This window comes from Phanerochaete carnosa (assembly GCF_000300595.1).
Source record: "Phanerochaete carnosa HHB-10118-sp unplaced genomic scaffold PHACAscaffold_2, whole genome shotgun sequence".
NCBI classification, from domain to species: Eukaryota; Fungi; Basidiomycota; class Agaricomycetes; order Polyporales; family Phanerochaetaceae; genus Phanerochaete; species Phanerochaete carnosa.
This window is the reverse complement of record NW_006767629.1, coordinates 524746-548990: the sequence shown is the minus strand read 5'-3', so window position 1 is coordinate 548990 and position 24245 is coordinate 524746. Positions and strand designations below refer to the sequence as shown.

At 54.0% G+C, this 24245-nt stretch overlaps 12 protein-coding genes across 12 annotated transcripts; 6 read left to right on the top strand and 6 right to left on the bottom strand.

Annotated features, from left to right (window-relative positions):
- Nucleotides 1-140: 140 nt before the first annotated feature.
- On the top strand, nucleotides 141-573 carry PHACADRAFT_85896 (uncharacterized protein; the record flags this gene model as incomplete). The annotated part of the gene is made up of 2 exons (XM_007391430.1): nucleotides 141-370; nucleotides 426-573. Coding segments are annotated over 2 exons (378 nt in total), but the record flags the coding sequence as incomplete, so codon positions are not given.
- A 1399-nt stretch (nucleotides 574-1972) lies between these two features.
- On the bottom strand, nucleotides 1973-3685 carry PHACADRAFT_63878 (uncharacterized protein; the record flags this gene model as incomplete). Its single annotated transcript, XM_007391429.1, has 4 exons — nucleotides 1973-2005; nucleotides 2068-2223; nucleotides 2274-2381; nucleotides 3050-3685. Coding segments are annotated over 4 exons (933 nt in total), but the record flags the coding sequence as incomplete, so codon positions are not given.
- A 2222-nt stretch (nucleotides 3686-5907) lies between these two features.
- PHACADRAFT_191212 (uncharacterized protein) lies at nucleotides 5908-6769 on the top strand (the record flags this gene model as incomplete). Its single annotated transcript, XM_007391428.1, has 5 exons — nucleotides 5908-6182; nucleotides 6238-6319; nucleotides 6372-6396; nucleotides 6447-6592; nucleotides 6659-6769. 5 exons carry the CDS (start codon nucleotides 5908-5910, stop codon nucleotides 6767-6769), a joined length of 639 nt encoding a protein of 212 aa, XP_007391490.1.
- Nucleotides 6770-7469: 700 nt separating this feature from the next.
- Nucleotides 7470-8096, bottom strand: PHACADRAFT_88628 (uncharacterized protein; the record flags this gene model as incomplete). Its single annotated transcript, XM_007391427.1, has 1 exon — nucleotides 7470-8096. A coding segment is annotated over one exon (627 nt), but the record flags the coding sequence as incomplete, so codon positions are not given.
- Nucleotides 8097-11614: 3518 nt separating this feature from the next.
- On the top strand, nucleotides 11615-12264 carry PHACADRAFT_169383 (uncharacterized protein; the record flags this gene model as incomplete). Its single annotated transcript, XM_007391426.1, has 2 exons — nucleotides 11615-12144; nucleotides 12194-12264. A coding segment is annotated over one exon (177 nt), but the record flags the coding sequence as incomplete, so codon positions are not given.
- A 32-nt stretch (nucleotides 12265-12296) lies between these two features.
- Nucleotides 12297-12858, top strand: PHACADRAFT_249010 (uncharacterized protein). Its single transcript, XM_007391425.1, has one exon. The coding sequence runs from the start codon at nucleotides 12551-12553 to the stop codon at nucleotides 12713-12715; it is 165 nt and encodes a 54-aa protein (XP_007391487.1). The 5' UTR covers nucleotides 12297-12550; the 3' UTR covers nucleotides 12716-12858.
- A 123-nt stretch (nucleotides 12859-12981) lies between these two features.
- Nucleotides 12982-13438, top strand: PHACADRAFT_249009 (uncharacterized protein). Its single transcript, XM_007391424.1, has one exon. It carries the CDS (start codon nucleotides 13050-13052, stop codon nucleotides 13401-13403), a length of 354 nt encoding a protein of 117 aa, XP_007391486.1. The 5' UTR covers nucleotides 12982-13049; the 3' UTR covers nucleotides 13404-13438.
- A 618-nt stretch (nucleotides 13439-14056) lies between these two features.
- Nucleotides 14057-14527, bottom strand: PHACADRAFT_45965 (uncharacterized protein; the record flags this gene model as incomplete). Its single annotated transcript, XM_007391262.1, has 1 exon — nucleotides 14057-14527. A coding segment is annotated over one exon (471 nt), but the record flags the coding sequence as incomplete, so codon positions are not given.
- Nucleotides 14528-15805: 1278 nt separating this feature from the next.
- On the bottom strand, nucleotides 15806-16283 carry PHACADRAFT_249008 (uncharacterized protein). Its single transcript, XM_007391423.1, has one exon. It carries the CDS (start codon nucleotides 16173-16175, stop codon nucleotides 15816-15818), a length of 360 nt encoding a protein of 119 aa, XP_007391485.1. The 5' UTR covers nucleotides 16176-16283; the 3' UTR covers nucleotides 15806-15815.
- Nucleotides 16284-18342: 2059 nt separating this feature from the next.
- Nucleotides 18343-18990, top strand: PHACADRAFT_249006 (uncharacterized protein). Its single transcript, XM_007391422.1, has one exon. The coding sequence runs from the start codon at nucleotides 18363-18365 to the stop codon at nucleotides 18780-18782; it is 420 nt and encodes a 139-aa protein (XP_007391484.1). The 5' UTR covers nucleotides 18343-18362; the 3' UTR covers nucleotides 18783-18990.
- Nucleotides 18991-20107: 1117 nt separating this feature from the next.
- PHACADRAFT_136030 (uncharacterized protein) lies at nucleotides 20108-21607 on the bottom strand. Its single transcript, XM_007391421.1, has one exon. It carries the CDS (start codon nucleotides 21532-21534, stop codon nucleotides 20371-20373), a length of 1164 nt encoding a protein of 387 aa, XP_007391483.1. The 5' UTR covers nucleotides 21535-21607; the 3' UTR covers nucleotides 20108-20370.
- A 10-nt stretch (nucleotides 21608-21617) lies between these two features.
- On the bottom strand, nucleotides 21618-23575 carry PHACADRAFT_88567 (uncharacterized protein; the record flags this gene model as incomplete). Its single annotated transcript, XM_007391420.1, has 5 exons — nucleotides 21618-21728; nucleotides 21895-21945; nucleotides 21999-22510; nucleotides 23052-23182; nucleotides 23232-23575. The coding sequence occupies 5 exons, from the start codon at nucleotides 23573-23575 to the stop codon at nucleotides 21618-21620; spliced, it is 1149 nt and encodes a 382-aa protein (XP_007391482.1).
- Between the last annotated feature and the right edge of the window lie 670 nt (nucleotides 23576-24245).

Genomic DNA, 24245 nt, shown 5'->3' with positions numbered 1-24245 from the left:
GATGTCAAAGTGGAGTAAGTGCATTACATGGCCTGTGAGATAGACTGCTTCACAACTCATCTTTGTTCAGCTGGAGCAACCCTGAGAACACTTTGAAGATCATCCAGATCATCACCGACAACCCTGACTATAAGTGAGTCCTGTACCCACCTCCCAGTGCCCACATATCGACACAGCAAGGTGACGGCAAGACCAAGATTGAGTTCTTCTGCCTTGTTGCCAATGACTTCTTCTTGAGTCATTCCATCTATGGCCCAACATACCGTGCACTCAAGGAGAAGTGTGAGAAAGCGACATCTGCGAAAGAGAGGCGTGCTGCGCAGCAGGTCCTTAAGAAATGGGGCTTCAAGATTAAGAACAGAATGCGAGAGTACGTACCTAGCACTCAGTATTTATCTGAACAGACATTTAACGAGGACAGCCAGTGTCGGAGAAATCATCCAAGGCCACTGCAACGCACTTGGTGAGACTGGAGTAGGGATCAAATCTAGAGAGGAGATAGACATGTCACAGAAGAACCAGTTCACATCTTTGTGGGGTATGTACCTCCCTAAGATCGTTCAGATTATTTAAAAACTAACCATGCTATCACAATGATGTTCAGCCCAGATTGAGGCCAAGTGCCCATACTTTTTCGAGGCCCATGAGCTGATTGGAGAGTGTCCATCGTTCAAGCCAGTTGGTCTTGGAAATGCCCTCACCGAAGTCGACCTCGATGTCCTTGCCGCAGCATCATCTGAAGCAACAGAAGACTCCGAACCAGATGCCACCAATGCTGCAGTCAGCAACGCCCCTACCAAGTCATCAAGTCACCACTACTGGGCTGATTTCGACGACAGTTCTGAGGCAGTACATATTACACCGGAGCCTTCTGACGTTGGAGTAGGAGATGACAATCCTGCTGACAGCCGCAGCTCCTCGCCTTCTTTGCACCTGCCAGAGTCAGAGAAACCTGCTACCATGAAGGTGACCAAGGGTAACAGTCGGGCTGCGTCAGCCAAGGCTGAGATGAAGGAAGCGGCAGCAGCATTGAAAAGCAAGACGTCCAAGTCCAAGACAGCTAGTGCATCATCCTCCAAGCCAAAAAAGCTTGAAGACCATTTTCTAGAGGTGGCAACAGAAGAAGAGCATACTCAGCAGCAAGTGTACGCCGTGAAGCTTCAGCGTGCCAAGCTGTCAACAGCACGGGTTGAGGGCAAGACCAAGGAGAAGTTGGAGAAGCTCTGGCTGAAGGCGCACCTCCTGGAGCTAAAGGAGAAGCAGAGGCACGAAGAGCGCATGGCTGAGCTCCAGTTCCGCACAAGCCAGATGAGCCAGGCACAGCATTTTCCTGCTTTGCTCCCACCGTCTGCACCCACGGTGGGACATCAGGCAAGCACATCCTTCCATTTTGATGGCGGCGTTTCGCAGGAGTTCAACTTTTTGCTGGACGCAGATGCCGTAAGCAAAGTGCAGGGAACTCAAATGACTGGGCCATCTCTTCTGTAGATTCTGTTACAAAATACGCCGAACTTGGCTACTGAAAGTATATGTTGTCCCGACGATTGCGACATCTTTCACGTGACTCTAAAAGCGCAGCCTTAAGCTCCTCACGACGCCACTTGCCTGCTGCCAATCGAGCCCTGCCAGATTGTTCTGTGTTCCTTGCTGTGCCTGATGCCTGGTCAACTGAATGGTGTAATCGCTCATCCTCCCCCTCGGATAACCCGGCATAAATGAATGCATCGTCTATGTCTGAGTCCTCTGGGTCCCTCTCCTCTGCCTCACACTTCATAGCAAATGCATGGACACCAATACATGCGGCTATCCAATAGGTGGCGAACTTATGTGAGCGGGGTCCTGTGATCTTACGGCACAGCTTCTTCAGAGACTGGAAGCGACCCTTCAAAAACCCTATGGCATGCTCGGAACAAATCCGAATCATCGAGAGCTGATTGTTGAACTTCTCGTTGTCTGGAAGATCACGTTCTGGCTTCTTGTAAGGTGCAACAACCCACGATGCAATCTCAAGGGCATTGTGTAAGCATTTCATCATCAGCGGACAACAGACAGGATTAGATTGCTCACCGGATAAGCTGAATCTGCCCATACAAACTCCTGCCCTTCCAGAAGAGCGTCATGCTCCTGATAGATCCGTGTCTGCTCCCACGCAGTAGCGTCATGCGTGCTTCCAGTATGGCCGTATGCAAAGTCCACAATGCGTAGATTCAGCAGTGAGACAACCTAAAATTATGGTAAGCACCAGAACTGCTGCATTAGAGAAAAGAGAGCACCTGTATGTTCAAAAAATAGTTAGACTTCCGATCAAAGTAGCTTTCACTGTACCATTTTGGGCAGGTATACAAGCTGACAAGAGTCCCATCCACCATGAGTGATGTGGACTAGCGTCAACACACCACGAGGGATACTAAGTGGATCTAAACAGAAGGCGGCGCCGACGAGGTCTGGCGACTAGTGTGTTAGCTTATTCAGCTAGCCCAATTAACCAAGTTATATTAGTATCAGTACTACGATACAAAAGAAGGCTTACCTAGCCCAATTAACCAAGAGGTTGAGATGGGGCTAGGTAGCGACAAGGGGACCCTTTATATACTAGTCAGGCTGCGCACGGACCAGGCATTACATAAGCGGCTGGTGCTACGGCGACTGCTAGTGTCTAGGGGATTTAGGCGGAGAAACGAGGGCCGGTTTGTCATATCTGATGACGTTGTCGGGCCGACGGATGTCCGTTGCCGATCGGACTCGGGGATAGATGGGGCCGGCGTGTCCTGTCTGATGACATTGTTGGGCCGACGGGGATCGGATGTCCGATGGAGATCGGAGTGCGGCTGTTACCGAAGAAGCGTGATGCGGCGACGAGGCGGCGGCGATGTAGGCACGTTTGATGCGCTGATGCGTGCCTGTCGGTGATGCGTTCTCTGATGTTAGCGCGCGGCTAGGACTTGTAAACTGGCGCTAAATGCGCCGACGACGTTTGGAGGGTCGTACAAACGTGGAATAAATCGGAGAAAATGGGAATAAAATAGGAGGCCGGGGCTACGCCCACGACAATGAGCCAGCCATCTCGCCAGGCACGGCAGGAATGCTTTTCGACCCAGGCCTTCGCTTGTTCCTTCTCCTCTTGGCTTGGAAGAGAAACAGCGTCCTGCATGAATGCAGGGCGCAAGAGTGCTGTCATGACGCGACGAGTCACCAGAAGAACTGTTCCCACTGCTATGCCGCCCCAGCCGGCAACACCCTGCACGGAGACACCGTTCCCATCGTGTCCAAAGCGGTGCAGTGTAATAGCAAGCTGAAGGTCGATGGGGAGCTGACAGTTCTGAGATTTGTTGGTGAAGATCAGGTCATTCCCGATGGTTTCAACAAGGCGATCAAATGTGTATGGGGAGACTCGAAGATATCTGCGGAATTTGTCTGGCCGGCGGTGCTTGAGAACTTTGAGAACATGAGGGACATATGGTGGGCCACGCATATCCCTATTCCGGGGAGCTTGATAGCGTGTTGAATATGCGGCTGAGATAGCTTTTCGAACGATCCGCTTGACGGTGATGCTGTGGGCCATAGGAGGGGCTTCTTTAGTGGAGTCGGAGTCTGACAGCTCATCATCGGCTTCATCGCTGGTTTCATCGTGACTGCTCTCAGGCTCTTCCGAGGACATGTCAGAGAGCAGAAGCGAGTCTTGAGAACTGATCGCCATGCTGCTCAGCGTCTGCGCCAGAGACTCTGTGTTGCTAGACGACGAGATGGATTCTAGCCCTGCTTCAGATGAATCTTCTGTAGACGGGCTCACGACACTGACAGAACTGTCAGACTATGACGAAAAGGAGTTCATTGTGAGTGAGACTGAAGACGTCTCACTTGCAGAGAGCGATGCCCGTGCGCTGGGTCTGTGTACTACTGCTGCACGTCTCATGCTTTGACGCAGCTGTAGCATTTTAAGACGGAACTTCTTGTATCTCATATAGGCTTGCATGAGTCTCCGAGTGTACTGCTGCCATGGAGTGTAGCGAGCCATAGCGGGCTTGAGATGTTGGAGACGCGCAGACATAGGACTTAAGTGTGAATTAAACTTGTAACTACAGCCTGTGATGGCGGGCAGCAGAATCGAAGGCAAATCGCGCTGCGCAAAGGGGGTATTCAGAGTGCGACTCGATTCAGATCACAATTCTGGATCACATGTGATCTGGAATCGACTTCCGGAATCGAGCTGGAATCGAGCACTCTGAACACTATGAAGGTTGCTATTGGACAAAAAAAATGAATTTGGAGCTGGCGCAGTCTGTATGTACAGTTTGGCGGACAAAAGTGCGCGAACGTGAACGAACGAGCACGAACGCACACGAACGCGCATGAAAGCGCACAAAAGTGCACAAAAGCGGGCGAACGTGTGTGATTGTGCACGAAAGTGGACGAACGTACACAATCGTGCACGAAAGCGCACGAATGTACACGATCGTGCATGACGCTGAGCTTTGGTTTTCGTTGTGCCCTGCTTTGAGATTGGCGATGGCGCTAATGTGTGCGCGTTCGTGCGTGTTCGTGCGTGTTTGTTCGCATTTGTTCGCATTTGTGCATTCATTTTATTGTTCAGTTTGGTTGTAAGTTAGCAATTGGCTTTCATTTTCGTAATTATGCATCTCATTTGAATCATCGAGTGCACGAAGGTGCACGAAGATAAACACCTAGCCAAAATGAAACTGTGACAAAATGAATAGGTAGTTCATCAGATGCACACTTTCGCGCGCGAAAGTGCACGAAAGTGCACAAACGTGAGCTTTCGTGCACGATGGCGCACGTTAGTGACCAAACGCGCATCATCACGCACGAACATGCACGAAAGTGCACGAACACGCACGCAAAATCCTAGACGCACATCGAAAACAAAACTTTGCAGCCAGTGTGAAGGTGAGAATTTATTTCTGTCCAATAACACCCTTGATAGAACACCTCTAGTGACGGGAGGTGAATTTGACGATGTTAGATGGTTGGGATTTGATTTCGTGGGTACGTGCAGGTATTGAACGCAAGAGCGTATCGCTAACTCTGGCTGTCCTTGATAGCCTTGGCGCATATACGTGCAGACAATGTGGACACACAGCTCAAGAAGAAGATTGTCATGCGGAGCGTGTACGAATCTGGTCCCATCATATCACAGTTGCATAATACTGACTGCATGTTTGCAATTTGGATAGAAGAAGTATGCGTCCGCCGGCAAGGGTGCCACTTAGAGTACACCACCTCGACGACCGGGACAGGCTGAGCGCCAATCCATTCGACGCCCTCCCACAAATCGCGGCCAATATCTCCGGTACGAAGGGCTTATAGACAGCCGTGCCCAGACGTGGTCTCCAAGGTGACGACCGCGACGCTACTCCTCTGTCGCATTCGTCGCTCGCGGGTACGAAGCATTGACTACTGTTCTGCGGCGGCTCAGATCAACCGATGTATTTGGGAACAAGCAAGACGTGGCCATACCGCTCAGCGCGCCGCGCATTCGGCGCAACGACACTTCAGCCACGTTGGCCCATGTTCCGACGAGCACAACCGTCGCGGTCGATATCTACTCTTCAAGCTGCAGCATGGAGGATCCTGAATGGCTGCCCGAGCGGCAGATCAACTACGTGCTCTTAGAGCAGGTGACGGACGCGCGTATTCCTGTGGTACATTCCTCATGTAAGTTCGGTTCGGTTACATGGTTCATCCTCGCTGACTGGCTGGTGAGGGCAAGAGCACCGACATCCTCTGAGGCTGGACCGGCATCTTTTGCCCAACCATGGGCTTGGGAAGCAATGAATTATTTGGGTTCACATGTCAACGGTGTACATGATCTTCCTCAGTCTAATGTCTCTCCCACCGATAGCTACGCCTCGAGTCACCCGCGCCTTTTCTTCGACCCCTTCCCCCAGCATGCCCAATATGATGGTGTACTTCCACACTTCCCAGAGTCTCTACCAGACGCTTGGACTTCGGTGCCTCGGCGGCGTCACTTCCTACTTTATGGACAATAGTCAAGCACTCACGACTTCTTCCCCGCTCGCTGCTGGCTTCGGTTTCTTTCTCGGTCATTTTCTGCGCTCGAGCACGCTCAACAAAGTGCACTCGGGATCGCCGTACTGTTGTACGCTGGAGACAGGAACTGGAGAGGAGACGTTTATTGGTCGCTGGATCGGCGTGTTCTCTGGGTACGTCGCATTACAAGCGCTGCCGAATGTAGTTACGCTAATTATGTCAGCTCAGGTCGCTGTCGAGGGCAATCTCTGCTTTTGATGAACGAGAGTGCAGAAGGTCCTGCCGTCTGAGTGGAGGGACCAAGTGGACGGTACGTCGTACCACGTCTCCCCCATGCATAGCGCCTTTCTGATGGACTGCAGCCTGCTGCGACTGTGACTTCGCTCGGTACATCTTGTTCCTGATTGCCATGGGCTATACCTTCACCACTCTCTTAGTCGCCCCTCTCGTCGTTGCTGCCCCCATCATCGCCGCCGCCACCGCCGCCTACGAGAAGTGCAACATCGTTCTTTCCGCATCGCACGCGTTCAAGTTGCTGTCCAAGCACCTGCACGTGTCGAGGACCGTCCTCATGATTGGCAAGGTCAGAGGTGCGAGTCAGCTTTACACTTATCTGCAATGCACCAGCTGACCATACCCGGTTACACAGGGATCATCGCAGCCTTTCTCGTCATGCGGCCAACGTTGCGCACGGCGGCCTGTGGAGTCCGACATGGGTGGCAACGACGCCGACCGGTCTGCTGTCTTTTCTTCCGTGTGAATCATACCTGGTGATATCATCTGCTTGTTGCATGTGATCTACACTCGTAATATGGATTGGATTACACTGGTCAGATATTCCCATATCTCTGCACTAATATGGTATATTCGGCAAGACAGGTAATAGTACACTATCGCATACGCATTATGTCCTGGATATTACACAGTCTAAGAGGCCCGTCATGAAGCTGTATTAGAAGGGTCTGGGCGTCGGGTACAAATTGAATATCAGCGAGATCCCGGCCGGCCTCAAACTTTGCAAGGAATACCCCAGACTTTGCATCAAATACATGCAACTCAGCGTCCCGAACGTCGACGACAACATAGTCTCCATCAGGAGAGTACGCTGCGCAAAACGCTTTACGAGATAACTTGAGGGTGCGACGTAGTTGGCCTGTCCGCGAGTCATAGGTGACAGCGGCCTCGTCCGCATCACAGGCCGCTAGTACTTCGGTGCCGTCTGGAGAGAAGGCCACGGGCCCTGAGAGCCACCTTGGGTGGTCAACTGTGAGAATCTCGTCGCCTGTCACCGCACTCCAGATCGTCACTTTGCCACCCGATGAAGCGACTGTGCGGTCTCCTTGGCGGGATATCGACCAAGAGTCCGTGTGTGTCGCAACACTCTGTAGTGTCGCAGTATGTGCATATGCCGGGATGTTATAGATGAGGACAAAGGTGCCCACTTCAGCATAGAAATGCAGGCTATCCGGGGAAAAGGAGACCTTGTATATTGAACCATGAACATCGAGGGACTGTATACATGCCCCAGTCAAAGCGTCCCAAATTTTCACGGACTTGTCTTCGTCGCAAGCGGTGGCGATGAGTGCACCATCAGAGGAATATGCGACCTGGCATACTGGCCCGCTATGTCCTTCTAGACGTAGAAGAACACGGCCACTCGGAATGTCCCAGACGATCGCGCTCCTGTCGTTGGATCCCGATACAAGGGCGCGACTGATTGGGGAAAATGATAAGGATCTAACATAGTCTGTATGGCCCTGATGTTGTAGGTGTTGAACCAAGAGACCATCGGAGAGTCGCCATACAAGGATGTCGCTAGTGTCGAACGATGCTGCAAGAAGCTTGCCATCGGCCGACAGGGCAGAGCAACGGCAGCGTTTAGATCGGCTACGAGAATCGGCAAAGATGAGGTGTTTCAGCTTCAGGGGTCTACCCTCCTCTCGCGTCGGATCCGGAATGAAGACGAGCGTATCCTCCAAGTGACCAGCGCCCTCTGAGGTGATGTTCAACCACTTCGCCAGGTCGGGCGCGGTGACGGTGCGACACGCGAAGGCGCGTTCTCGCTCATGTAATATGACATCTTCCATCCGCAGCGATCCGACTGCCCGAAAGGTCGCTGTGGTTAAATATCATGTCTCGCGAGCAGACAAGACACTCACCAGTCCCGTCAACCTCCACCAGAGGCTGCACCTTGCGCAGGTAGCTCGCAAAGTCTACCACCTCATTGCTACCCTGGGTTGGCGTCAGCTCATGCGCTCTCGAAAGACTGGGTGTGGGAGCTACGCACGATGATGCTCTCGACATCTTGATTGCTTGCGACGGCGATCTCAACATCGGTGGTCTGTGGGCACAGGTATCTCGCGTTAGTATAGCCAACAAAACTGTAGGGTAGACTCACTTCAAGTATGTAGTCCAGGAGGATGTCTAGCGGACTCAGAGCTTGCTCCTGCAATGTCATCAGTTCGTGTGCCTCGAGATGCGTCATGATCAACACATACGTTGCCCTGGAGCCCCAAGACACCCATCTCATAGAAATCCTCCACCTCCCCTACCACGACTCCCCTCTCCCCTCGGCCATCTCCCCTGTCTCCTGGATCCGGAAGTCGATGGTAGCCTGCCCCCGCAACGATCTTCGGGAGTCCGATGAGCCGCCGTAGCACCTTGTAGTACTTCAGGAAGATGCATTGGTTCCTCTCTGCCTCTGTGGGGCTTGGGCTTAGTGTGGTCTCTGAGTAGTGCTTACCATGTCGGTGCATCTTCGGACCAGTCGTAGAGCGGCTATGCTCGCCGCCGGCCTGGACCCCTGCGATCCCGCCTACGCTAATCCCGGCCGAGCCGCCGGAGGCCGAACTCATGTTGCTAAACGCGGTCGCCGCACAATCGGCCTTGGTCTTCACCCAGCCACTAACGACGATAATATCCTCCTCCTTGACGTCCTGACCGAGGACGTCCTTGGCGTACGCGTGCCATTTGCTGCAGTTCTGCGCAATGTACGTCTTCAGAAGATGGTTATCGTATGTAGACTCGCTGTCGGCCTCGCTCCTTAGCTCTAGAGCTGCTCCTTGCTCTTCCCTGCACGTGTAGTGAATGGAGATGTTCGCGGATACGTTGGGCCCAGCATTTCTGCGAATTGTTAGCAGAAAGCACTTATCGGATAAATTAGCGTACTCACACGTCTGCCGAGGTATGAATATTCTTGCTTTCGACTCCATGACTGCAATGATGGCCGGGGAAGAGCACTCCAGGCGTACGGTAGGTCTTCAGTGTGCCTTCGGGCAAGGGCGGCTCGACCTTGAACGCAGGGCGGGGCTCCCAGTGCGTGACCGCTTTCTTAGTCACAGAGGGATCCAAGTTGAATAGTCTGACGAATGCGCCTTTGCGTATGAACCCGACATCCCCGACTTGCGGCTCTCCTGACTCGTGCGGTTCGGGGAACCACAGCGCGTGGCCCACGCTAAGCCTCTGGAGACCAGACGCGTAGATTTCGTGCGGAGCAGGCGTAGGACGAGGGCGGCGAAACATGCGCATGGTGACTGAGATGGAGGGTGTATTATGTGTCAGGTAGTACAGGCCAACAGAGTAAGGACGGCGCCGGTGCAAAGCGAACAAGCACGTCGGATCGATGGCGAGCATTCCAGCGCTATGGGTCTGGGGGCTTCGCACGAGGGATACGGACGCCCAAACTTTGAAAGAAGCCGTTAACGTGCTGCTCACGTCCAGCAGAGGCCATGCAGTCCTCGATAGGAGCTCGATTCAGACAAAATAATGTCTAATTACTGCAAGACCTTTGGCGCTGAAGGTACGCAAACATGACCATTATTCCCGTCTCCGAGTTTTAGCTGTGTCAGACATCACTCAGTCGGCGGCCGCACGATTGTGAGGCAGATCAAACGCCACAAACACGCTGATCCAAGCTGTCCTCTCTCGGCTGCCGCGACCCGCCTTCACTCGCGTCTAGCGCTTGCAGTACGGGCCCAGCAACGTCGCGCTAAGGTCATCAGCGCTGCAACTGGAACAGCCAAGTGACGGCCCCGTAAACCCATTTTCGTACGAAAACGACGCTGCGTTGAGCCCAGGGCGGTATATCGCCGGCGGACATTTGTTCTGGTCCGCGAGAGCCTGAGGCTGCGATGGAACCCTCTTGCGCGTGTGCGAGCTGCGCATGCCATTAAGAGAGACGAAGTGAAGGTAATAAGAGCATAAAGAGCGCGTCGAGCAGGCATACCAGGTTGAGAAACGTGAAGTGTTGGTCCGTCGTGAGGGCGATTGCAGCAGATCGTTAGGTGGCATGGAAGGGCAAGAAGCGTGCACTGGAGCCAACGTCGGGATTTGCATTGGGTGCCCAACTCGAAGGGCGATAGATAATGGTCGTCAGCGTAGTGTGTTAGCGAGAGAGGCAAAGCAAGACGGTGAAGACATCGAGGGCTCCCAGAGAGCCCGGGCGTTAGGGATTCTGTGATGCTGTCGGCGCTCTTTATGTTAAGTTAGGCGCCTTGCGCCGTTTGTCCCCGAGCTCCCCGCCACGACGTGCTGACGTAATATCTTCATTTTTAGATGCCGCGTCCTGTCGACGAGCCACCCCAAATGCATCCAAACAGCTTCACTGATGTTTACAGCCCCTCGGCGTCCATAATCGCTGCATAACCGCCGATCCCTTAACCAGTACCGATCGAACATCTTCGTTATACGCCATGCAGTCCTCCGAGTCGCCTGTAAACAAACCGCGGCACAATAACGCCTTCTAGCTGCAGGTTAGAAACGGCTGCGACATCTTCCGGAGGTTTGTCTGCATCTGCTAAGACCTCCCGCTTCGCCGACAGCATGCTCGCTTCCGCCGGCGCGCTGGTGCATTGTGCATGCTTTGCTTATGGCCGCCATGCACTTTAATGGCTTACTGTGCGCATGGTGTTAATGATTCCCCTCTGATGTAGAACTTCTATTTTCGCCTGCATATAGAGGATGACCTAGGACTTATGTGTTTGTTTAGCACGCAGTTCAAGACGACTCCAGCAGCGAAGGCAAACGTCCGCAGCCAGGTGGGCTGCACACGGCTTCAGATACTCATCGGACATGTCGGTTGAGAAAGTTCGGAGGCAGTGCATGGATGACATGAGAGATGCTACGTACGTACGTGATTCAGTTTGGTCTCTTCTGTGATTGTTGACCGGCCAGACAGCCTGACGTTGTCTCGTCTCGTCTTCGTCTCAAATGATCCACGTACCTAGCCTTCTATCAACTGTTATCAACCGCGGCATAGAATTGTCAAGAACTATTGTCAACTTGGCTCCCGTGGTGGCTTGTGGCGCATGCAGGCTATCCTCGGAGTCATTGGATAACGTCTGTCGACGCATCTACGCAGAACCGGCAACATCGCTCGAGTTCAGTGACGGAAGGTGGATAAGACCGTCTTTAATGGTCGGGAGTCGATTTCGTGGGTACGTGCTGGTATTGAACACAAGAGCCTGACGCTAACTCAGATCAAACTCGACAGCCTAAGCGCGTATGTATGCAGACGGTGCGGGCATACAGCCTGAGAAGAAGATTGTCATGAGGACTATGTACGAATCTACGCGACCATATTATAGTTGCGTAATGCTGACTGCATGCTTGCAGTCTGAACAGACAGACATACGCGTTCGCTGGCACGGGCGTCGTCTGGAATATTACTGGTGCGCCCTATACGTCTCCACGTCAACGACCGGGGCAGGCTGCGCGTAAATCCACTCAAGTTTCTCTCACAAAACCACGGCCAAGACTTTCGACGAAAAGAGCTTATAGGTAGCTGTCTCTAGACACGATCCCAGGGCGGCGACCAGCGACGCTACCCATCCATCTGATTCTTCGTTTGCAGATACGAAGCACCGACTATTTCTCTACAGCCGCTTGGATCAACAGACGCATATGGGAACAAGCAAGGCATGACCATGCCGCTCAGCGCGTTCTGCGCGACGGCACTTCGGCCACGTTGGCCCATGTCCCGGCGAGCACAACCGTCGCGATCAATACGTACTCGTCAAAATACGATATAGAGGATCCTGAATGGCTGCCCGTGGGAGTGGGCGCCCGTGCGGTAGATTGATTGCGTGCTCTTGGAGCAGGTGGCGGACGCACGGATTCCTGCGGTACATTCCTCATGTAAGCTCGGTTCGGTTCGATGATCCGTCCTTGCTGACTGGCTCACAAGATGGCGTTCCCGGCAGAAGTTTGACGCATCGACACAGTCAAACATACAGCGGCTTCAAGGTCGAGATGGGTACGTGCTACGACGGGATACTGCTAATGCGCAGCGCTGAATAACCCCGTTCAGACACTGTTCTGACGGTGCCGATGTCACCTCCCTGTTCCTTGGACCAGGAAGACAAGAGCACCGATATCGTCTGAGGCCGGACCGGCATCTTCTGCCTGATCATGGGCCCGGAAAGCAAGGAACTTTTGGATTCACACCTCGATGGCGTACATGGTCTCCCTCAACCTAGCGCCGCTCCTACCAATAGCTACATCTTAAGTCACCTGCGCCTTCTCTTCAATCCTTTTCTCTAGCATGCCCAATGCGGTAACGTTCTTCTCCACTTCGCAAAATCTCTACCTGACGCTTAGACCACGGTACTCTGGCGGTCTCGCTATGTACGGTAATGGTCAAGCACTCGTGACTTCTTCGTCACTCGCTGTAAGTTTCGGCCCATTTCCCGGCCATTCTCTATGCTAGAACGCGATCAAAAAAGTACACTCGGGATCGCCGTGCTGCGGTAGGCTGAAGATGAAATCTCTATTAGTCGATGGCTGCAGAAGATCAGCATGTTCTTGGGGTGCGTTGCATTACAATCACTGTCAAATGTAATCGCACTAACCTGTCAGTTCAGGTCTCTGCCTAGGACGATCGCTGCTCTGACGAACGGGTGTGCAAGAGGTTCTACCGTCCAAGTGAAGGGACCGAGTAGACAGTACGTTGTGCCGCGTCTCCCCCATGCATAGAGCCCTTCTGATGGACTGCAGCCTGCCGCGACTGCGACTTTGCTCGATTCATCTTGTTCCTGGTCGCCATGTGCCATACCGTCGCCACTCTCTTAGTCGCCCCTCTCGTCGTTGCTGCCCCTATCATCATCGCCGCCGCCACCATCGCCTACGAGAAGTGCAACATCGTTCTTTCCGCATTGCACACGTTCAAGCTGCTGTCCAATGACCCGCACGTGTCGAGGGCCGTCCTCACGATCAGCAAGGTCCAGGGTGCGAGTCAGCTTTACAATTATCTGCGGTACACCGGCCGACCATACCCAGTTGCGCAGGGATCGTTGCAGCCTTTCTCGTCATGCGGCCAACGTTGCGCACGGCGGCCTGTGGAGTCCGACATGGGTGGCAATGACGCCGGCCGGTCTGCTGTCTTTTCTTCCGTGTGAATCATGCCTGGTGATACCCTCTGCTCGTTGCATGTAATTTCACACTCGTAATATGGATTAGATCGCACTGGTCAGATATTCCCATATCTTTGCATTAATATGGTATATTCGGCAAGGCAGGGAATAGTACACTATCGCATACGCATTATGTCCTGGATATTACACAGTCTAAGAGGTCCGTCATCAAGCTGTATTAGAAGGGTCTGGGCATTGGGTACAAATTGAATATCAGTGTGATCCCCGCCGGCCTCGAACTTTGCAAGGAATACTCCAGACTTTGCATCAAATATTCGCAACTCGTCGCCCATATCTCCGACAACGACATAGTCTCCATCAGGAGAGTACGCTGCGCGATGCGCACTATGAGATAACTTGAGGGTGCGACGTAATTGGCCCGTCCGCGAGTCGTAGGTGACAGCGGCCTCGTCCGCATTACAGCCCGCTAGTACTTCGGTGCCGTCTGGAGAGAAGGCCACGGGCCCTGAGAGCTTTCGTGGGTGGACAACTGTGAGAATCTCATCGCCGGTCACCGCACTCCGGATCGTCACTTTATCACCCGATGCACCGACTATGCGGTCCCCTTGGCAGGATATAGACCAGTCGTCCGCGTCTTCCGCAACAATTTCTAGTGTCGCAGTATGTGCATATGCCGGGATGTTATAGATGAGGACGGAGGTGCCCACTTCAGCATGTAAATGCAGGCTATCCGGGGAAAAGGCGACCTTGTATATTGAATCATGAACATCGAGGGACTGTATACATGCCCCAGTCAAAGCGTCCCAAAGTTTCACGGACTTGTCGTTGTCGCAAGCGGTGGCGATGAGTGCGCCATTAGAGGAATATGCGACCTGGTGTACTCGCCCGCTGTGTCCTTCTAGACGTAAAAGAACACGGCCACTCAGAATGTCCCAGACGATCGCGCTCCTGTCGTGGGATCCCGATACAAGGGTGCGACTAATCGGGGAAAATGATAAGGATCTAACATAGTCTGTATGGCCCTGATGTTGTAGGTGTTGAACCAAGAGACCATCGGAGAGTCGCCATACAATGATGTCGCTAGTGTCGAACGATGCTGCAAGAAGCTTGCCATCGGCCGACAGGGCAGAACAGAGGCTGCCTCCAGATTGGCTATGAGAATCGGCAAAGATGAGGTGTTTCAGCTTCAGGCGTCTACCCTCCTCTCGCATCGGATCCGGAATGAAGACGAGCGTATCCTCCAAGTGACCAGCGCTCTCGGAGGTGATGTTCAACCACTTCGCCAGGTCGGGCGCGGTGACGGTGCGACACGCGATAGCGCGTTCTCGCTCATGTGATATGACATGTTCCATCCGCAGCGATCCGACTGTCCAAAATGTTGCTGTGGTTAAATATCATGTCTCGCGAGGAGACGAGGGACTACTAACCAGTCTCATCAACCTCCACCGGGGGCTGCACCTTGCGCAGGTAGCTCGCAAAGTCTACCACCATATTGCCACCCTGGGCTTACGTCAGCTCATGCGCTCTCAAAAGACTAAATGTGGGAGCTACGTACAGTGATGCTCTCGACATCTTGATTGCTTGCGACGGCGATCCCAACATTGATGGTCTGTGGGTACAGGTGTCTCGCGTTAGTATAGCCAACAACGCTGCAGGGCAGACTTACTTCGAGTATGTAGTCCAGGAGGATGTCTAGCGGAATCAGAGCTTGTTCCTGCAATGTCATCAGCTCGCTTGCCTCATGACGCGCCATGATCAATACATACGTTGCCCTGGAGCTCCAGGATGTCCGCCTCATCGAGATCCTCCACTTCCCCCGCCACGCCTCCCTTCTCTCCTTGGCCACTTCTCCTGTCTCCTGGATCCGGAAGTCGATGGTAGCCTGCCCCCGCAACGATCTTCGGGAGCCCGATGAGCCGCCGTAGCACCTTGTAATACTTCAGGAAGATGCATTGGTTCCTCTCTGTCTCTGCGGGGCTTGAGCTCGATGCGACCTCCGAGTAGTGCTTGCCATGTCGGTGCATCTTCGGACCAGTCGTAGAGTAGCTATGCTCGCCGCCGGCCTGGACCCCCACGATCCCGCCTGCACTGACCCCGGCCGAGCCACCAGAGGCTGAACTCGTGTTGCTAAACGCGTTCGCCGCCCAATCCAGCTTTGTCTTCACCCAGCCGCTAACGACAATAATATCCTCCTCCTTGACGTCCTGACCGAGGACGTCCTTGGCGTACGCGTGCCATTTGCTGCAGTTCTGCGCAATGTACGTCTTCAGAAGATGGTTGTCATATGTGGACTCGCTGTCGGCCTCGCTCTTCAGCTCTAGAGCTGCTCCTTGCTCTTCCTTGCACGTGTAGTGGATGGAGATGTTCGCGGATACGTTGGGCCCAGCATTTCTGCGAATTGTTAGCAGAAAGCACTTATCGGATAAATTAGCGTACTCACACGTCTGCCGAGGTATGAATATTCTTGCTTTCGACTCCATGACTGCAATGATGGCCGGGGAAGAGCACTCCAGACGTGCGGTAGGTCTTCAGTGCGCCTTCGGGCAATGGCGGCTCGACCTTGAACGCCGGGCAGGGCTCCCAGTGCGTGACCGCTTTCTCAGTCGCAGAGGGATCCAAGTTGAATAGTCTGACGAATGCGCCTTCGCGTATGAACCCGACATCACCGACTTGCGGCTCTCCTGACTCGTGCGGCTCGGGGAACCACAGCGCGTGGCCCACGCTAAGCCTCTGGAGACCAGACGCGTAGATTTCGTGCGGCGCAGGCGCAGGACGAGGGCGGCGAAACATGCGCATGATGGCTGAGATGGAGGGTGTAGTATGGGTCAAGTATTACAGTCCAGGAGAGTAAGGATGGCGGTGCGAGGCGGACAAGCACGTCGGATCGATAACGAGCATTCCAGCGCTATGGGCGTGGTGGATTCGCACGAGGAACACGGACGCCCAAATCTTGAGCAAAGACTTTACCATGCTGCTCATGGTCCAGCAGAGGCCGTGCAGTTCTCAATAGGAGCTCGTGTCAAGCCAAATAATGTCTAATTACTGCAAGACCTCTGCCGCTGAAGGTACGCAAACATCACCACTGTTCTTGTGTCCGAGTCCTGACTGTGCCAGACGCCACTCAGCCGGCGGCCACAAAATTGTGAGGCAGATCAAACGCCACAAATACGCTGATGCAAGAGCGACGTGCTACGGGTGCTGCCAGGGCAGTCGCTCCGAACATTAACTAATATACTCGTGAGATTTGTAGAACTTGAACGCACCCTGGGTCTTGTCACAGTAATCCATACTCGCGCCTTTTCCCTCTCCTCTGCCAACTTCCATCCCCACTTTCTTCTTCTCCCGTCATTACGCTGCCTGCGCTATGTTGTGCACAGGTCCGGGAACTCCAAGCAGCCTGAGGCCATTTGCGGTGCCTCGGCGTGCCAGATGTCTGTCCTTCGTATCAAAACGCAGCGTTGTACAGCCTGAAACCTGTAGTGCAACACAACAGAGGATGACAGCAGCATCTCTACAAGTGGTCTAGGTTTTGCGTTGACCAGTGGTGAGCTGCGTTCCTATGCGGAGGATGGGATGTTCTTGCGCGTGCGCGAGCCGCACACATCACCAAGCGAGATGAAGTGAAGGTAGTAAGAGCACAAGGAGCGAGTCAAGCAGGCATGCTAGGTCGAGAAACGCGAAGTGTTGGTCCGTTGTGAGGGCGACTGCAGGAGACCATTAGGCGGCACAAAGATGGAAGTGCAGGAAGCATGCGCTGGAGGTGACGTTCGGGTTTTGCGTTGGGCGCGCCGAACCGGAGGACAATAGACAATGGTCGTTAATCTAGTGTCTCAACGAGAGAGGCGAGGAGGACAGGACATCGAGGACTCCCAGAGAGTCCGGGGGTTAGGAGTTCTGTGTCATCCATGTCGTCGGCGCTCTCTATGCTAGGTTAGGCGCCCTGTAACACTCGTCCCCGAGCTCTCCGCGGGGTCCCAACCGCCACGACGTGCTGACATAATCTCTCCATTTTTAGTTGCTGCGTCCTGTCGACCTCGGGCAATTCCTCTGCTCGAGCCACTCAGAATGGACCCGGACTGCTTCGTTGGTGTTCTCATCCGCTCATCATTTGTCGTCGCTGCATAACCGTCAACTCCTCGACCAGTACCGATCGAACGTCTTCGCTATGCACCACGCAGTCCTCCCGGTCGCCTGCAAACAGACCGCGGCACAACAACGCCCCCTAGCCACAGGTCAGAAACGGCTGCTCCATTTTCCAGATGTTTGTCTGCATCTGCTAAGACCTCCCGCTTCGCCGACAGCATGCTCGCTTCTGTCGGCGCGCTGGTGCATCGTGCATGCTTTGCTTATGGCCGCCGTGCGCTTTAATGGCTTACTGCATGGTGCTAACCACACCCCTCCGATGTAAGATGTCTATTTTCGTCTGCATATAGAAGATGGCCTACTAGAGGACTCACGTGTTCGTTCAGCACACAATCCAAGACGACTCCAGCAGTGAAGCCGAACATCCGCAGCTAGGTGGGCCGCACACGGCTTCGGGTACTCATTGGACATGTCGGCCGGGAAAGTTTAGAGGCAATGAATGGACGGTACGAACGATGCTACGCACGTGTGCGGTTCGGTTTGGTCTCTTCTATGGTTGTTGACCGGCCTGACAGCCTGACGTTGTCTCGTTGCGCCATCGTCTCAAATGATCCACGTACCCAACCTTCCATCAACTGTTATCAACCGCGGCATAGACTTGTCAAGAATTATTGTCACTTGTCTCCATGGTGACCTGTGGCACATGCAGGCTACCCTGGGAATTCCTGGATAGCGTCTCTCGACGCACCTACGCAGAGCCGGCAACATCGCTCGATTTCAGTGACGGAAGGTGGATAAGACCGCCTTTGATGGTTAGTATTTTGATTTTATGGGTACGTCCTGGTATTGAATGCAAGAGCCTGACGCTAACTCAAGTCATCCTCGATAGCCTAAGCACGCATGCATGTGGACGACGTGGGCGCACAGCCTGAGGAGAAGATTGGCATGCAGACCATGTACGAATCTATGCCATCATATCGCAGCTGGATAATGCTGTCTGCATGTCTGCAGTCTGGACAGAAGACGTCCACATTCGCCGGCACGGGCGTCATCTGGAATATTAGTCGTGCGCCCTGCACGTCATTACCTCAGCGACTGGGGCAGGCTGCGCGCCGATTCACTCGCTTTCCTCCTGCTAAACCGCGGCCAAGACCTTCAACACGAAGAAATTATGGAAAGCTGCGCCTAGACGCGATCTTGAAGGCGGCAACCAGCGACGCTACCCCTCGATCTCATTCGTCGCTCGCGGATACGAAGCATCGACTACCGTTCTGCAGCCGCTTGGACCAACCGACGCGTTCGGGAACGAGCAAGATGTGACTATACCGCTCAGCGTGCCGCGCATTGCGCGACGGCACATCGGCCTCGCTAGCCCATGTCCTAACGAACACAGCCGTCGCGGTCGATACCTACTCGTCAAACGCAACATGGAATATCCGGAATGGCTGCGTGTGGAAATGAACGCCCGAGCGGCGGGTCGATCGCGTGCTCTCGGTGGACGAATTCGTGCGGTACATTCGTCATGTAAGTTCGGTTCGGTTCGATAGTCTGTCCTTGCTGACTGGCTCACAAGACGGCATTTATTGGCAGAAGTTTGACGCATCGACACAGTCGGATCTACAGCGGCTTCAAGGTCTAGATGAGTACGTACTGCGACGGGATGCTGCTAATGTGTGGCGCTGATTAACTCTGTTCAGATACTGTTCTGGTGGTGCCGATGTCGTCGTCCTGTTCCTTGGACCAGGAGGACAAGAGCACCGATATCGTCTGAGGCCGGACCAGCATCTTCTGCCTGATCATGGGCCCGGAAAGCAAGGAATAGTTTGGATTCACACCTCGATGGCGTACGTGGTCTTCCTCGACCCAGTGTCACTCCTGCCAATAGCTACACCCTAAGTCACCTGCGCCTTCTCTTCAATTCTTCTCCCTAGCATGCTCAATGCGATAATGTTCTTCCCCGCTTCGCAAAACCTCTACCTGATGCTGAAACCACGGTACTCTGGCGGTCTCGCTATCTACGGTAATGGTCAAGTACTCACGACTTCTTCGTCGCTCGCTGTAAGTTTCGGCTCATCTCGCGGCCATTCTCTACGCTAGAACGCGATCAAAAAAGTACACTCGGGATCGCCGTGCTGCGGTAGGCTGGAGAGGGAATCTCTATTAGTCGAAGGCTGCAGAGGATTAGCGTGTTCTCGGGGTGCGTTGCATTACAATTACTGCCAAATGTAATTGCACCAGTGGTGTCAGTCCAGGTCTCTATCGAGGACGATCGTTGCTCTGATGAACGGGTGTGCAGGAGGTTGTGCCGTCCGAGCGAAAGAACCAAGTAGACAGTACGTTGTACCGCGTCTCCCCCATGCATAGCGCCCTTCTGATGGACTGCAGCCCGCTGCGACTCCGACTTCGCTCGACACATATTATTATTGATCGCCATGGTCCATACCGTCGCCACTCTATTAGTCGCCCCTGTCGTCATTGCTGCCCCCATCATCGCCGCCGCCAACGTTGCCTACGAGAAGTGCAACGTCGTTCTTTCCGCATTGCACGCGTTCAAGCACCCGTACGTGCCGAGGATCATCTTCGTGACCAGCAAGGTCAGGGTGCGAGTCAGCTTTACATTTATCTGCGATACACCAGTTGACCATACCCGGTTGCGCAGGGGTCGTTGCAGCTTTTTTTTTTCCTTTTTCGTCATGCAACCAATGTAGTGCACGGCTTGTGGAGTCTGACATGAGTGGCAATGATGCCGACCGGCCTGCCGTTTGTCCTTTCGTGGGAATCACACCTGGTTATACCTTCTACTTACTACGTGTAATCCGCACTCGTACTATGAATTGGATTACACTGGTTAGGTATTTCTATGTCTCTGCACCAATATGGTATATTTGTCAAGGCAGGTAATAGTACACTATCGCATACGCATTATATCCTGAATATAACACAGTCTAGGAGGCTTATCCTTGAGCTCCAGCAGAAGAGTCTGTGTGTCAGGTACAAATTGAATATCAGTAAGATGTCCGCCAGCCTTGAGCTTCGCAAGGAGTGCCCCAGACTTTGCATCGAATACTTCCAAATTACCGCCCCAAGTGCCGATGACCACGTATTCTCCATCAGGGGAGTACGCTGGACAACGTAGGCCGCTATCTGATAACTTGAAGGTGCGACGTAGCTTGCCCGTCCGCGAGTCGTAGGTGACAGCGGTCTTGTCTGCATGAAGGCTCACCAGTACTTCAGTGCCATCTGGGGAGAAGGCCATGGGCGAGGAGAGCGATTGTGGGTGGTGAAGTGTGAGATCCGAGCCGCCGGTCACCGTACTATAGATCCACACTTTTTTGGGACCATCCGAGCCATGATGGGCTATGCGATCTCCTTGGCGGGATATCGAAAATGAGTTATGAGCTTTGAGACTACCCTGTATTTTCATAGTACATGCACATGTCGAGATGTCATGGACGAAGATGGTCATGGTCGCTTCAACATAGAGACGCAGGCTATCCGGGGAAAAGGCGAGCTTGCATATTTGTCCCCAAGTATCGAAATCGAAGGACTGTATACATGTCCCGGTCAAAGCGTCCCAAAGTTTCACGGACTTGTCGCCACCGCTTGCGGCGGCGATGAGTGCGCCATTAGGGGCATACGCGACCTGGTCTACTGGCCCGCTATGTCCTTCTAGACGTAGAAGAGCACGGCCACTCGGAATGTCCCAGACGATCGCGCTCCCGTCGTCGAATCCTGATACAAGGGTGCGACTAATGGGGGAAAAGGACAAGGAATTAACTTTGTATGCATGTCCCTGATGTTGTAGACGTTGAACCAAGAGACCATCGCAGAGTCGCCATATGAGGACGTCGCTGATCTCGAACGACGCCGCGAGCAACTGACCGTCCACGGACGAGTCGTAGCAAAGAGGTCGTTTGGACAGATCTTGAGAATCGGCGAAGACAAAATGCTTCAATTTCAGGAGCCGAGCCTCTGATTCCGTAGGGCCGATGAAGACATTCCCGTCATCCAATCGACCGGCATTGTCAGTGGAGATTTTTGGCCAGTCCGCCAGGTCAGACTCGGTAATCATGGGACGTGCGACGGCGCGTTCTCGCTCGTTGGATATCACGTCTTCTATGCACAGCGACCCGACTGTGCGAAATGTTGCGGCGCTCAGATACAGCCATTGAGAGAAGATGAGAGGGACTCACTCGTGCCATCGATGTTCACTGGGGGTTGTATTTGGCGAAGGTAGATTCCAAAATCCACTACCTGCTTGCCGCCCTGAATATATATGAGTCTTCGCATCCATGTCAGATATTATGAACGACACATACGATGATGCTTTGCACGTCATCATCGCCCGCAATCGCCGTCTCGACACCAGACGTCTATTGCCAGGGGTATGATGGTCAGTGCGACATATGGCGTTCAGCTTGAGCTGGCCTACCTCAAGGATGTACTCAAGAAGGACATCTAGCGGATCGGAAATCTCGCCCTGCTATCTTGTCAGCCCATGCCCCCCGCAGCGAGACATTTCAATCGATTACGTACCTCGCCCTCAAACCCTGGCGCATTTGTGCCGTCTATATCCTCCACCGGCACTCCTCCCAAGTCGTCTCTCTCTTCTCTTCGATCCGGAAGTCGGTCGTAGCCTGCGCCGGCGACGACCTTCCACGGCAGTATCAGTCGCTTCAGCACTTTGAGTTGCTTCACGAACACGGACTGATCTGGTTTTGTGTTCTTCGACTTGCGTTTACCGTGCTGGCGCATGTCGCGTTTGCCGTGCCGGTGCATCTTCGGCCCGCTCACAGAGCTGGCGTATGTTCCGCCCACCTCGGCCCCCAGTGCGCCGCCGCCAGCACGACCTTTGAGCGAGCCACTGAAGCTCGAGCTCGAGTTGCTGAACGCCGCCGCCGCCCAATCCGCCTCCGTCTTCACCCATCCGCTGATCACGACGATATTCTCTTGCTTGATGTCCTGGTTCAGAACGCGCTTGACATATTCGTACCACTTGTCGTAGTTTCGAACGATGTAGGTCTTGAGTAGTGATGTGCGGGCCGGGCCTCAAAGCCTCCAAGCCCGCCAAGCCCGGCCCAAAAAGCCTGGCCCGAGTCAAGCCTGGCAGTGGGCTCAAGGCCGGGCTCGGAGCGTAGTCAAGCCCAAGCCCGGCCCGGAAGCCCAGGCTTGGGTGTGCTGGCTCCGTTACCGTTCCCTGAGTTCAGAATGAGGAGAGAGCGACCTAATATGCACATAGAAGACAAAATGTAGATATTCTAGATGTAACGGCTCCCGCCGAGCACAATTGTGCGTCACCATCTGGTGCCTGCCGTAGGCGCACGCTCGTGGACTTCGCTGCGACTCGACTTGTTCCGCAGATGTAGATCTTCTGGAGGTTAAAATTTAGTGAGTACATGCAGTATTAATCTACTACGCCCAAATACATTCCCTTTTGATAGCACCGGAACACTCGTTGTATTGTGAGCAAGCCCGGGCTTAAGCCTGCAGCTTGGGCCGGGCTCGGGCTCGGCTCGGGCTCAGGGCTCGGCTCGACGTCGCCACCAGCCCAAGCCCGGGCTTTGAGCCCAAGCCAGGCCCGCAAATCACTAGTCTTGAGTGCATGGTTCTCGAATATAGTTTCCGCGTGCGCCTCGCTCTTGAGCGCGAGGACCGCACCCTGTGCTGCCTTGCATGTATACTCAGCACTGAGAGCTGCGGATATGTCTACACTAGTTGTTCTGTGCATTGTTAGTACGAGACGTTTCTCAGCCTAACCAGTCCACTCACACGTTTGCCGACGCATGCACACCCTTACTCTCGACTCCGTGACTGCTGTAATGGTCGGGTGCAAGTGGCCGTGATCTGGGATCGACTTGCAGTACGTTCGGGGGAAGGGGCTCTATGTCCTCGAATGGCGTCGGCCAGAACGTAACCTTCTTCTCGGGAGCAGACGTGTCGAGGTTGAACAATCTGATGAATGCGCCCTCGCGGATAAACCCCACATCGCCGATCTGGGGCTCGCCTGACTTGTGTGGCTCTGGGTACCAGAGGGCGTACCCGAGATGGAGAGTTTGGAGGCTGGACGAATAGACCTTGTCCGGAGCCGGCGACTGACGGAAGAGGCGGAACATGGGAGCTGAGAGGTGAGAACGTATGGCCAGCGATTTGCGGCACGGCCTGGTAAGACGGCTATGGAAGTGCAGAGCGAGCCTGTAGCAAGCATGCCGTGAGATCGATGGGCTGGAGAATGCCAGCGCCACGACCGTGATGGCTTCGCACGAGGAAGTCCAGCGCCAGATCTTGTCCAGCTTGAAGAGCTGCCAGAACATGCTTCGCGCGAAAGCTGGCAGCCTGCTTCGCCAGAAACACGCCCACCGCACAGTTGGTCGTGCCAAAGTGCATGGCCGCGTAACCATACACCTGCGCCGCGCCGCGGCCTTAGTAGACATGGACGATCTTGGCAATTGTTCCCCCACGGTTTCATGTCTATCCAAAACTTGGGCTTTGACGTGGCACAAAATGGGGACTGTGCGCTCTTGGACCCGCCTTGTAGCGAGATTACGTGCGGCGAGCCGTTTGGTGGCTTCCCAGGATGGCCTTTGGCCCGCGCGCTGCTGCCATCGGCGACGGTGGGCTGTCCAGCTTGTGGCAATTGAAACATGCGTCGAAATCCGCTGAGCCAGGGCAGTGACGCGGGTGCATAGAACCCTGTGGCGGGACGAAGGGAGCGTTTGTGCAGAAAAGTACGCGCGGAGCAGGCAGAGGGCGCCGCGTTCAACGAAGGTCGGCGTTGAGTTCAGT

What these genes read in the sequence shown, in the direction of transcription:
- PHACADRAFT_249010 (XM_007391425.1), top strand. Translation starts at nt 12,551, where the DNA reads ATGCCCAATGCGGTAACGTTCTTCTCCACTTCGCAAAATCTCTACCTG.
- PHACADRAFT_249009 (XM_007391424.1), top strand. Translation starts at nt 13,050, where the DNA reads ATGTGCCATACCGTCGCCACTCTCTTAGTCGCCCCTCTCGTCGTTGCT.
- PHACADRAFT_249008 (XM_007391423.1), bottom strand. Translation starts at nt 16,175, where the DNA reads ATGCGCATGTTTCGCCGCCCTCGTCCTGCGCCTGCGCCGCACGAAATC.
- PHACADRAFT_249006 (XM_007391422.1), top strand. Translation starts at nt 18,363, where the DNA reads ATGCATGTGGACGACGTGGGCGCACAGCCTGAGGAGAAGATTGGCATG.
- PHACADRAFT_136030 (XM_007391421.1), bottom strand. Translation starts at nt 21,534, where the DNA reads ATGATTACCGAGTCTGACCTGGCGGACTGGCCAAAAATCTCCACTGAC.